Source organism: Dermacentor albipictus, chromosome 2 (assembly GCF_038994185.2).
Source record: "Dermacentor albipictus isolate Rhodes 1998 colony chromosome 2, USDA_Dalb.pri_finalv2, whole genome shotgun sequence".
Classification (NCBI taxonomy): domain Eukaryota; kingdom Metazoa; phylum Arthropoda; class Arachnida; order Ixodida; family Ixodidae; genus Dermacentor; species Dermacentor albipictus.
Genome location: NC_091822.1, coordinates 88104325 through 88117853, shown reverse-complemented (window position 1 = coordinate 88117853; position 13529 = coordinate 88104325). Strand labels below are relative to the sequence as shown.

The following is a 13529-nucleotide window of genomic DNA, read 5'->3' as shown; positions in this document are numbered from 1 at the left end:
GCCGAGGCTATGGCAACGAGGTTGAAAAATATCAGGCGCCATTCGAAATATATTGAAGCTTGCGCGCATATCCAAAGCCAGCGAAGGTTCTAAACACGACTCCTTAAATGTGTACAAGGACGTCGAGAATGTGGATATCGCCCGTACGTTCCTTTTAGTGCCCGTTTAGGCGACAAAAGTACGGTTGTCGTTAAATTACATTGAATTACGGGGTTCTGTATTCCAAAGCAACAGGCAACTTTTGCGCTGTAATAGAGGCCACAGGATTAATTTAGATAATCTGGGGTGAATTAAGTTACACCTATAGCACGATAGACGAGTATTTTCAGCATTTCCTTGCGGCACGGTGAATTCCCGGCTAGGAATCAAACCTGAAATTGTGGGCTTAGTACCAGAGCTCCGCAGTCATCAAGGAATCACGACGGGCTTCATGTTTTCAATTAGCGCACGCAAGAACTGTACAGATCCTTAAAAAATACACATACTTATGAAATTGCGGAAAGAATTCCGCTACGTGTTTCCAGCGCTGGTACTAACTCTGGGACCTGCATAGCACTGCTTGACGCAAAAATATCTCCAGGTGTAAGCCTACGCGAACTAATAATGAGAACAAAAAATACTCCATGATTTTTCGTAGTGCTTTCTCAAGCGTAAAAAATGGAATTTTTGCTCTCGATGCCTTTTTTTTACATCCGTAACTTTTACAAATTAAGTGCGCAATCAATACCAACAGGCCGGGGATAAAGAAGAAACCGTAAGCATTTAGTGGTAGCACTACCAATGCTGGAAGCGTAGCATGCATAAGCGAGGTCCCAACTCCTGCGTCCACAGCCTCTTGGAATTGGTACATGCTGTCGGTTTATACGGCCTGCGGGTACTTCTTGTTATAAATTAAACAACAACACAACAAGCAAGTTGAACAGAAGCTCACCATCTACGTCTAAATTCCCGCATCAATAGGTTAATTGACTGGTTATCATTGACTGTCGAACTAAACTTAGACCAGCTGGCTTCCGATGGCTCACTGGACATTATAGGCGTGTCTGCACGCTCCTCACCTTAGAGGCCAGGCAACCGCTATCCAAACATTTTTGGCGCATGCGCGTCCCCGGCGGTTACCGTACCCACGTAAAGATATCTTGTGAGTAGTCTTAAAACCTGTTGACAGAACTGCAGTTAAGCGTTTCGCTTTTGCGCGTAAGCGCGCCTGTGTGTCCACGAAAACCTTTTCGCCGAAGCCGGATGTTGAATAACGGCGTGCGCAGAGAATACACCCATCAATATGGTGAGTGTCTCGTTGGTGTTGTTTTCTTGCACTTCGATAGCTATTTCAACACCAGAGGAACATCAGAGCAGCATCATAAACGCCGTCGCGTGCTGTGCCATGATTCAGTGTATACTGTTGCAAGGAAATTAAAATGCACCTTTGATTGAGCAGTATCATTTTAGCAAAATCATTAACGTGAACAGGCGGAACAATAACGCTAAATAACAATAATTCCATCAGACAACTTACACTAGGATGTTCGCGCCAATGTCCACAGGGAGGAACTCGCCCTCGCAGGATCATGTAAACAGTTGACGCAATAGCAATAATATTGATATAACCTACCGCAATTTCCGTTTGTCTACAGAAACAGTAATCATTCCACTAAATACATGTATTTATTAGCGTTATTATTATTATTATTATTATTATTATTATTATTACCTTCTATATAAAACATATTGTCTTTTACAGTGAATAACTCACTCGTTCCAAACCAGCATATGAATTTCTGACTGGCCGCTCCACTATCACGAATCAGATCTCCGCGTCGATAATTCAAAGGGGGCTAGTTGACACCGTTAACTGTGACCTGAGAAAATGCTTTAATGTAGTCTGCGACTCACTGTTTCTGATCAAGCTTACGCCACTGTGTTGACGCGTCAATTGTAAATCCCTTGCGCAGCTATCTTCTTGATAGATCATGTTATGATAACGTCAATGGCCAAACGTTTTTTTTTTCTTTTTCTTTTACATGGCAACTAGCGGCGTGCCTCAAGGATCAGTGTTAGGACCACTCCTTTTTACAGCGAAGATGTAAATGGCTAGCCGACTCGTCCGTCCGTCGCCTGTGCTCTGAAAACTCCTCCAGCGCAGCCCTATGCGCATAACGCAAAAAAAAAGAGAGGAAAAAAGCCACGGGATTGGCGGCGCATGCAGTGACATCGTTGCTCTCCGTCGTAGCCGAGGGTGCGCATCAGTTTCTCTCCGACTCCGAAATTGGTAGGCCACGAGTAGAACCGGCACCGAGCTCGTCTACGTCGTGCCTATGCTGCAGCCCGGGCACGAGAACAGGGTCGTGCAGCCGAGCACAAGCAGCAACTGCGTACCGACGATCCGGCAGCCTACCAAGCTGTCGTTTAAAGAACCGTCGGAATCCACAATGTGATGAACACCGTGGCGGCACGTATTGTTAAAAAAAATTTCATAATAACGTTCGTTCCGTTATTCCGAACTTCTCGTTGCTTCTCTATGCCGATGAGATCGAAATTTTTAATTCACACTGTTAATGACTGTCGCACCCTGCAGTCGCACCTCCTTTCCTTTTCTAAATGGTGCAAAGATAATAACCTCTCCTTGAATGCGGATCAGACTAAATTCATCAAGTGCACGCGCAAGACAGCATTTTTTTCTTATTCTGTAGATCCTGTACCACTGTGTAAGGTCTGTGAGATCAATGATCTCGGCGTACGTTTTGATGCAACCTTACATTTTTCTGCTCACACTGAACACTATGCTACGCGGGGTATGGGCTCTTTTAGTTCTGTTTGCAGACTATGGAGGGAATTCAAGTCTCCTACAGCGTTCCGCAAGTTGTACACAACTATCTGTCTTCGTCAACTTGAATATACGTCGGTGCTCTGGAACGGCTTTTCCAGATCGAACTGTGACATTATAGATGCGGCGCCGAAATAGTTCCTAAGCGTATATCATCACTGCATTGCAACCACTGACATTGAAACTTATTCTAACACTGTTCGATTGTCATTGCCCTTACTTCGCTAAAGCGTAATCGCGCTGACCTTTCGTTTCCCTTTAAACTTATTCACGGTATGTTCCCCTGTCCCGAGCTCCTGAGTTGTAACATGCTTTGTATTACGCGCTAGATCATCACTGAACATACACATTTCCATTTCCATGCCTGTCATCAACACCACGCAACCATCCACAGAATGCGGTGTCTTTATAACAATTATTTTCATGATCTTGATATTTTTTCAGAACTCGGTGTCATCGTTCCTTTCCAAGCTTTACCTTGTTGTGTCATACTTTCATGCATTGTTAAACTGCCCTTCTCCTTCTTTTGCTTTTGTATTTACATTGCGCTTTGTTGCATCTACCCTTGTCTTCTCACACTTGTTCTTTTTATTCATTGCTTTCCTTTTAAATTATATTGATCTGGAGTGTTATTGTCTTTCTGTTTTTGTTTTTTGTTTTATTTTAATGTATGCGTGCGGCAGAACTAAGACCGCAAGGTTGTTCCCGGGAGCGTTAAATAAACATTGTTGTTGTTGTTGTTGTTGTTGTTGTTGTTGTTGTTCTTGTTGTTGAGAGCACGAAGTGCGCGCTCTTTTGGCTCACTTTGCGAAATTTCAAGAGAATTCGATTCTCCTGCTCCGTTCCGCAAGTTGTACACAACAATCCCTCTTCCTCAACTCGAATACGCGTCGGTCGTCTGGAATGTCATTTTTACACGCAACAGTGACACTACATATCGGGTCCATAAAGAGTCTCTGAGCATATATCATCATCTCTGTGCTAACACGGACGCTGGACCTTGTTGTAGCACTGTTGGATTATTCTGATTGTCCTTACTTCGCTGCCGACGTAATCGCGCTGACCTTCTGTTCGTTCTCAAACTTCTTCATGGTATCCTCACCTACCCCGAACGGCTCAGTTGTGCCAGGTTTCGTATTCCGCATAAGGTCGCCAGAGAACATAGACCTTTCGATGTTCCTGTCTGTAATCACCAACACTCAACTTTGCACAGAATAGGGAGTCTTCATAGCGCTTATTTTCGTGACCTTAATATTTATGCTAACTCGTTGCCAATGTACTTTAAGAGCTTTGCGTTGTTGTGTCATAGATTCGCATACTGTTCAACTGCCCTTCTCTTTCTTTTTTATTTGTATTCAGCTTACGCCTTGCTGTATGTACACTTCGCTTTTCAAGATTGCTCTTTTTATTCATTGTTTTTGTCACTTATAATCTCCTGCGGTTGTGCTTTTATCTATGCGAACACCTTATGGCTGTTCACAGACACGGCAAATAAATGATTGATCGATTGATTGATTGATTGATTGATTGATTGATTCATTCATTGATTCATTGATTCATTCATTCACTATTAATCTAGGAATGCTTAATGTAGCGTGTATTCTACAATGAGTTTAACGCCTCGAAATTCGGTCTTAAGCCCGACGAAATTGACGCATAACCTAAAGCAGTGTTTCTGATACGCTAAAGCAAACTTGCCCGTATTGCCAATTGAGGATAGTTCAGCAAACCAATTATATTAGTAAATAATTACTAAACTAATTGTTCTAAGTCATGTATAACATTTCGTTGCACTTTTTCTGTACGATTTTACCTTCCATTGCGAGAAACGAAAGCAAAACATTTTCCTAATGCTCCTTGATGAGTAAATGTGTTGGGACCTTACAGCGTTAAGGGAAGAACTCCATGCATCGCACAGCTAGCCTAGAAATGCGAGAACAATACCGGCCATTTAAATCATCGCTCATTGCCCCTTTTCTGTCTTTCTTCTTCTTTCTCATATTAGAATGAAGGATTCCTAAAGCATTTCTATATCCTTATCGCTCTCCTATTTCAATTATTAAACACTTCTACAATTTTATCTTAAACTCAGTTCTAAAATCCGCCCTATTCTTGACCGCTTTCCCGAGTGGGTAGGTGCCATAGAGATTTAATGTTATCATGATCATCATCATCACCATATCATCCAAACGCGCTACGTGCCGGTAAGCACGCGCTGCACTGCTGAGAAAGAAGAAGGCCCTTCTCAGTCGAGTGAAACCTTGGCCATTTTTGCGATCTTCATTGCGCATTTGCTTTGTACTTTAGACGATGTCTCCCCGTTTGCTGGTGGCGGCTTGCGTCCAAATCCTCACTGCAGCCTTCGCAGTGGTGAGTAAAGCGATAACGTAACGACCTCCGGTCCTACGCGTTAGAACAGAGTGTTTACCTTGCATGAGAAGTGGTTGAATCCCTTCTTGGGACATAGCAAAGTGAATGAAGAAAAACACAATGTTATTGTAGATAACGTTCACTGCTTAATCGAGTTGAAAGGTGTCTATTCACAATGACTTTGTTAGTCAAGAACAGTTCTTGTGTAGCCGCTTTTGTGTTCAATTCATAGACCTACTCAGACATCGCGCTTATCTATGGCTAACCAAAGCTGGAGCTTTCAATTGTTAGCGAGAGTATCATAGACTGCAGCATTTCCCTTTACTGCTTCAAAGACACTTATAGGAGATAAGATATTAGATAAGCTTCGGGGTCGCAGCATTGAAAATATCTTATGGTCACTGTTTCACAATGTGTAATGCGAGATGACTTCTTCCACCTTAATGAACTAGTAATGGCCACAATAGCGTGCCAATGGACCTTCCCATCTCTGTCTGAGGATAAATATAGGACGCAAAAGTGGCAGTATGCGTATAAGCAGCAGCTGCATATAATTAGTGACCAGGGCGGACAGATACACGGTTCTCAAATATGCTGTGCGTGGTATTGTATACTGCAATAAAATTTGTCGAATGCTAGGCTAGTAACAATTCTATAGTGACAAGAATAACTTCAGTTTCCCGAGATGCCGTGTTAATTTTGGTTGCTCTAACCTACTTGGAGAACTGCGTCAGCAGGCGTTTTTTAGCTGTATTTCTGCTGAATAAGCGTCTACCAACAGAATCCTCCCTCAGGGGAGAAGACGCAGTGTACAACACGCTGCAGGTCTAAATGCACTGTAAGAATTGGTACTTTTGGCTTCTCCAATCTCTAGTCTTTCCGTAAAAAATTTCGTACAACTTGCTAGGGCTAGCAAAATCGTATAAAAGCCGGCGATCTTCCTGCAAAATATGCTCTTGACGCATCCCGCGATATTAATCTGTTTTGGTACATGCTTATCACGCGGTGTCTGAGCAATAGCTATAGCGCAAACAGTTGTCGCGGGCTATAAAGGAGGAAGCGCCGACCTCAGAATGCGCCCTGTGGTGTCTCGGTCTGGTTTTTTTTCCACTCTTTTTTTTGTCGTTTGTACTTTGTGACCTCTTTATCGTCCTCGTAATCATTTTTGATCACGGTCTCCCAGCATCCGGCGCACGGCGCAAATCCCGGTGCCCCCGCCGTGCTTCTGGTGAAGGCGGCCGACGCGTCCGCTCCCGAGGTACACTGCGTGTTCTACGTGCCGGCCATCAAGGACATCGCCAAGAACGAAGAAGATGCCGTAAGTATGCGCGTCCGCCAGGTCGCTTCTTTGCACCGCTCTTATTTTTATTTGGGCGGACGATATATATCGGCAGGGACATCCGATATAACACACTGTTTCAGCAGGCTTCTTCGCACCGACCCGTTTCTAACCATGCTCCTGGCGATGTAGCGCCTATTCACATCCGCCACCAGAGCAGCCAGGGGCGCTATTCTGGACATTCCGCCATTTTCTTCGGTGCGTGACGTAGGCGCGACGCAAAAAAAATCGCGCTGGTGGCCCAGTGTTGCTTACGTAACGTGACGCCAACTTGACGTTTCGCCTAAGAAACTGAAATGACGGCACTGAATGTAGCGTTATCAGTAAAGCACAGCTTTCCTCCGCAGTGAAAATAAAGCAGCTATCTCAAAGTGTATGATTATTCCGTCGAAAACGCTTCTTGCTTCCGTCGTCTGCAGCGTAAGCCGTCATCTGCTTCAATAGCTAGGATGCGTGTCCGCGGAAAATGGAATGAGTCATCGCATGTTGGCGCCAACGCGCTTGTTTTCTTGCTTGAGACAACATACGCGACCTACCAGTGGTGATGCGCGCACGTTCTAGGCCACGTTATCGCTATCGCGTGAAACGCAAGTGACTCAGCCCGACTCGGCTGGCTGAGAAATGGCCGAATATCCCCGATAGCGTTGCGCGCGCCAGAGATATCCACTAACGCGACGCAAGCGCCGGCGCTGCCATCTGTTGTTCATTTCGCTGGTTACTCGCACCGCGGGAGGAAACTTCAAGGCGCCGTCTTGCGTACATTTCTTTTTATAAATTAGAAAGAGGCCATTGTCATAACTTTTGATTGTGCGAAAAGGCATTAATCTTGATTACAATACAAATGCAGCAGTGAGAAGCGGACAGCATTGCCGAACGTTTGCTATGTTCAACCAATATTATTCCGTATAAACGCGTTCTTTTAAAAAATGATGGCCCCAAACACAAATGCCAACACTACCCGAGAGCGACGCAAATACTATGAGCCGGCGTTATGAACAAAAGATTTTCGTGGCGCCAAACGGCGGGGAAAATGTGGCGATGCTCATTCCTCTCGGCTGCCATTGCATATGGCTGCTTGTTAGCATTATTCGCGCGTCTCGTCGCAGCAAAAATTATGGCGGAAAATCTCTTCAATGGCGGCCCAGCGCTACTTCACGCATCGTCAAAATGACGTTTACGAAACAGCCCTTCCTGTGACGCTCCTCACGAGATAGTCCTTCAACCAGTCAGCAAGCTGGCATGGCGCATATCTTGGATCACCACCACATACTCGCGCAATTGCAGATGCATTGCACTGGCTTCTGCACGCTACCGCTCACATTCTTTTTGAAGCGCTAACATCACAGTATATCTGCCAAAGACCAAAAAAATGTATTAGTCCAGAAAATTTGCAGCTCCATGTCACGTTTCGTCATCTTGATGAAAACACGAAATGACATTTCGCAAAACTTCCGTTTCCCGGCACAAATTTCAAGGCACGTGAGCTCGCCACAGCCAATCAGAGAGTCAACATGGCGGATAATGGCGGCCGTGCAGTCGCCATGCGTGTCGAGAATAGCACCCCAGGGGCGGAATTCACTAAGCGGCGCTGTTCGCACGCTTTTTCTTAACCAAAGCGTTCTTGCTCTAAGATAAGTGTGTATCCGAAGTGGAAGCGCAAAGAACTTGCGGCGTCGTACGAGACCGAGGAGGAAGCAAAACTTGAACAAGAAAGGAAAGAAGCGCGGTCAACTAAAAGCGTGATCGCACATCACGCATCTGTAGTTGAGGCTATATTCTTGCGGCAAATCGCTACAGACCCCTATTCGACAGCTTCCCCTTCCCGGTGTCTGCTTCAGAGGCGACAAGCTCAACAGCGCTCGCCTGTTCACCTCACCGCCGCGAAAAGGATGGCAGTTCAAGCAAGGTCGATCTAAATACGTCGCGAAGCCGCGAAGCTTCGGGCGAAAAGCGGTTCATAACGAATTGTCACTCACATGAGCAAGGTTGGTTATGGGAGCAGCGATTGAAGCGCAATAATGTGAGGAGGGAAGGAACATTGGGGAAAAAAGAGGCGTTTCCTATTTAAAGCGAGAAACATTTAGATTAATTCAAGGAAAATAAGATTTATATTCAATTTTAAATGCGCGTGACGAGAAACGACAGGTCTACCTTACTTAATCATTATCAATAAATACATTTTTTTGTTTGCGCCTATCGTAAGAGGGGGCGGGGCGTTGACGCCGCTATCACTTGCAGTGCAATGTATCTCTCCTTATAATGTGCAGAAAGGCGCGCTCGTAAAGTTCACCTTTCAGTATACGCCCCCTTCACATGTTGTGTTGTTTTGCTTGTCGACGTTTGTCTGAATTTGATGGCGCGGATAGTCACATCGTTTCTTAACCTGTTCAGTCAGAAGTAGGGAGCTAGGACCGCCAGATAATTGTTTACTTTAGCTGCTTGGGTGCGACTGCGGGGGCGGACGGGGCGGCGTTCGACGATGGGATCGGCATTCTGCACCCAAAGATTTCGTCGGCCTCAAAAGAAAGTATGTTCTGTGCAGGGGTACGATTTCGGCGGTACGGGTGACCTATTACTGCGTCTCTTTCCGCGCTGAAATCTCGAGGTGCTCATGATGTCAAGTGGCGGGGAATTTCAATATACAGCTTTAATGGCAGGCCACCAAACATATTTCGCGTCTTTGAGAACACATTGACGTCGCTTCGGTTTTTAACGGGTATGGCGTCACATTATCTTACGTTCTGCCGGAAGCGTTCCCGCCTCACACAGATGGCACTGAGCCCTTTGAACCGCCGATAAACCGCCATGTTTTGAACGTATGGGTTTCTATGCAAGCTTCGCTACCAGGTAAATGTGGTGAAAGTGTCACGCATTCGTCTTACATTTCTGCGAGAAACGGAACTGATGTACCCATTATGGCATATTTGGCGCAGGAATAGACAGTCACTGGAGCAATTACCGGACAATTATTCAGTGCCAACCCGCCCGTAGTAACATCATCACCACCACCACATCACGAAACCACTATATGTCTTCATTTCGATACTAATTACGGAAAGGGTAAATATAAAGCAATATATAGGTCACATGGCCCGAAGGCAAGGCGACTAGCACCCGTATGTTCATCGGCATGGTATGGGACCGTGCTGTACAGGGTTTCGGGAGCGGTTCTAATGACGTCCATAGGCTGGATATCAGCTCCGGCCGGTACCACCTAAGGTGCTGGTCGACGAGGCCGCCGAGCGTCAACTGACGAAAAAACGCGCTCTCCTTTCGCATAGACTCCCTGTCGAGGGCACGGAGAGCTATGACAGCAGCCGTAAAAAAGTAGTGCAGAAACAAGCCGTGAGTACCGATGCTCCCAAATTATGACAGAATTCGCAACATCCGCAGGTGCAAGTTGCACTGCCTATCACAATTTCACATCGTACAGCATTCATCGCTTCTTCTTGACTTCTCCTCAGCTGATAGAACACGATGCTGTCTCGCAGCAGGCCAAGAGTTTCTTTTTCAGGTTCAGGCGGCCGCATTCCAACACAGGCGAAATGCACAAAGGAGCGCACACTTCACTTTTACAGACCGGTAATCACTCATAGGCTGATGACCCCAGGTCCTGCAGCCCCTAACTACGTTGTCTGTGACAGCCCAAGTGGCACCTCATAGAAGTCAAGGCTAATCAGTCCACGCCACCCCAGTTATGAGCGGCATGAAGTTACCAGCCTGATAAGAACACACGCTCAAGTGCACGTCAGAATACTGCACTGCACTGTATGTGAACCAGATAGCGGTTCAGTATTCTCGCTGGTTTCCGACCAAATCGGCTCAAGTCGTTGACGTTGTCACACTGAGCAATCAGGGCACATATAGTACGATACCAAGGTGGGAGTGGTGGTAACCAAGAGACGCCTGACGGTGTTCTGAAAACATGTCAACACGGCCTCGCAGTACGAAGCGAACTGTGGCTCAAGAGCAACAGTCCGTTAAAATTCCGCGCGAATTTCGGGTGTAAAACTCCATCAGCGTTCTTTTGGGTTCACTGCAGCGCGAAGGCCTCTTCCAGCGATCACTAACTGCCCCTGATCAGCGCTAGCTGATTACAAGTTATGTCTACAGATTTCCTCATTTCATTACCCCGCCTAATTTCCGCCGTCCTCAACAGCGCTCCCTTTCCCTTGGCGCCCACTCTGTATTTCTAACGGACCACCGATAATACGCCAGATGAATTACGCGGCCTTTCTAGCTCCTAATTTCTTTTTTTTAATTTCAATTACCACTACCGCCTTTTGCTCTCTGATCCCCACCCCTCTCTTCCTGTGTCATAGTGTTAGGTTTAACATTTCTCTTTCTATCGTGTAGAAGGATCGACATTTGAGCCAGTTGGTACTGGTTGGACATCTTGAAGGGGCAGATCAATATGACGAAGACAGAAGGCAGGAACACACAGCGCTGTCCTGTGTGTTCCTGCCTTCTGTCATCGTCATACTGCGCTGTCCCTTCAAGATGCGTGTTCGATCGCTTGTTTGAGCGGCCTTTAACTTTTTCTCAAGCTTCATTGTTAACCTCTAAATTTCTGCCCTATATAATAGTACTTGAAAAATGTAATGATTGTCGACTATCTTTTTCAATGTGCGCGGTGAGCTCTCAGTCATGACTTGCTAATGTATACGCCGTGTGCGCTACGACCCGTCTTCATTATTCTGTGAGTTTTGCTTCTCATGATCAGGGCTCCCTGTGAATATGTGACCTAAATAAACTTAACTTTGCACACATTTTAGATGCTGGCTGCCTGTTAGGATTTTTTGTTCGCTTGACAGATTATTCAACATTACATTTGTCTTCTGCATAGTAATTTTCAACCTACTCTTATACTTTCTCGGTTACCGTCCTCAATGAATTCTTGCAATGTGCCCGCAGAGTTGTTGAACAAGACAAATGTCATCGGCACGCTGAAGGTCGTTGAGATAATCGCCGTTGATCGCCGCTCCTAATCGTTCCCAGCGTGGCAACTTGAATATTTCTTCTAAGCATTCAGTGATTATTATTGGAGAGTTTGTGTCTCCTTGGCCGACGGCTTTCCGGATAAGTATTTTTCCGCTTTCCTTGTGGATAATTAAAACATGTAAAGCCGGAACTGTCGCTGACGCAAAGTCGAAGTCTGGAGAGTTGCGGATATGTGCGCTGGGACTGAACTTAATATGAAAGTTACACATCAATGAAATGACTTTTTAGTTGTCAGCCGAATGCTGCAATTACCACGCGCCATCCTCTGTTATCAGTAGATAGCCTTTGGCCAACCGGCCACTACAGCGCGTTCCATCGCTTACTCGCATCAGCTAGAGCTGTGTAGATAGGCATAATTAGGTTCGTAAGCTACCTGGTTATCGCCGAAATTTTTTCTTATGTCAGCAGTTGCGACGACTGTATAGGTTTTATGGATAGGCTTACGCTTACTATTGGCGTTCGCACCAGCGCACCTGCGCTACAGCGCTCGTTTTTGCAGCAGCTAGCATCGCAAGCTTGCTGATCTTACGAACAGCTTTAGCTTTGTGAATACGCTGTATTCCGTAAGATTTTTCTTAAACCATAATTCGTAATTTCCTTAGTGAATTCGGCCACTGATGTCTCTCACGCGTGCTCACTTCTTGCACTGCAAACGGCTCTTCTCGACTTGCAAGTTGTAGCTGTGGTATTCAGCACCCATACAAGGCTGCTTAAAGCCTGGATACAGCGCCAAGAGGAGCAAAGATTCTTCTGTAATTGCCAGCGAACAGAATAATGAATACTCCTCAGTAGCGCTGATAGCTTGCCCTTGTCATGTACTACTAGCATTGCTAAAGGTTATATTGACATAGTTCGAGACGCCTTCCTGCACAGACCGCGGTGACAACTCGTCCGTGTTCTGGAGTGTATTGGCAAAACAGAGTTGTGTCCTCATGTCGCCAGAAATTTGGAAGACTAAAGATGGCGAATTGGACACCAACAAAAAAGGCACATGCCTTGGTGTCTATGTATGAGCCTATTTTGTTTTTGCCTGTGCCCAGTTCCGTTTCTTTTATGCGAAGCATATTACGAGAGCTCAACCCAGCTCCTCAGGCGCGGCGGTGTCGCCTTCAATACCACGTGACACTGTGACGTCACGACAGAGGAGAAGTGGCTTTGGCTCAACTCTTGCAAGATGGGCTGGGTGGGAATCGAACCAGGGTCTCCGGAGTGTGAGACGGAGACGCTACCACTGAGCCACGAGTACGATGCTTCAAAGCGGTACAATAGCGCCTCTAGAGAATGTGGTGTTGCCTTAGAAACGAGCTGTTTCTAAGGCTCAGGCGTGCGTCGCATGCTCAGGCGCACATTTCGTTGCCGCGCCGAACGCTGCGTTGCTCGACGCTCACCGCGTCCAATTCGGGGCGCGTAGTCGCTGCGCCGTAGCCCATTGTCTTACACCCCTTGGCGGGTCGACGGGAACGCTGTCGCGTTCCACTCTTGAAGGCGAAGCAGAGTAACGCATGAGTTGTTTCTTCGTGTAGCCGAACCTAATATAGCCAAGCAACAGCAGTTCACCAGGCTAAACAGTGGTTCAACAACTAAAATAAAGGCTAGTATGCTTCGCATCCTGGGCTTAACCTTACTTAAGCCACAGCCATTTTTTTAGTCCCTCCTGTGAAACGAAAACGCGTGCAAACTGCCACCTGTTCAAACATGGGAATGATTTAGTCGGCAACAGTGCAAAGCTCTGAGCTCCGTTACTGTGCGGTAGGCAGGAACGGAGCTCCAGAGTAGTGTGTGCCTCTGCCGCTTGTTCAACATGCACAATGATGACAAAGACAGCAGGTGTCACGTGCTCTAGTGAGAAACACCTAATTTTTCTTTCTACACGTGCCGGTACGCATCAATATTCGAGCTAACAAAGTGCGGCATGACCGCGTCAACAAGGAACGTTTTTGCCCGGTCGACATCGCACTGACTGCCGAAATGGTTGAGCGAACAGTAAACACTTCG

At 46.1% G+C, this 13529-nt stretch overlaps 1 protein-coding gene across 2 annotated transcripts in view; it reads left to right on the top strand.

Annotated features, from left to right (window-relative positions):
- Nucleotides 1-5058: 5058 nt before the first annotated feature.
- The window catches only part of LOC135901005 (signal peptide peptidase-like 2A), a 45019-nt gene continuing 36548 nt past the window's right edge, over nucleotides 5059-13529 (top strand). For both annotated transcript variants that reach the window (XM_065430634.1, XM_065430633.1), the window contains exons 1-2: nucleotides 5059-5194; nucleotides 6378-6512. In XM_065430634.1, coding sequence (XP_065286706.1) covers nucleotides 5135-5194; nucleotides 6378-6512 — 195 coding nt within the window. In that variant the 5' untranslated portion in view covers nucleotides 5059-5134. The remainder of the gene's footprint in view (nucleotides 5195-6377; nucleotides 6513-13529) is intronic.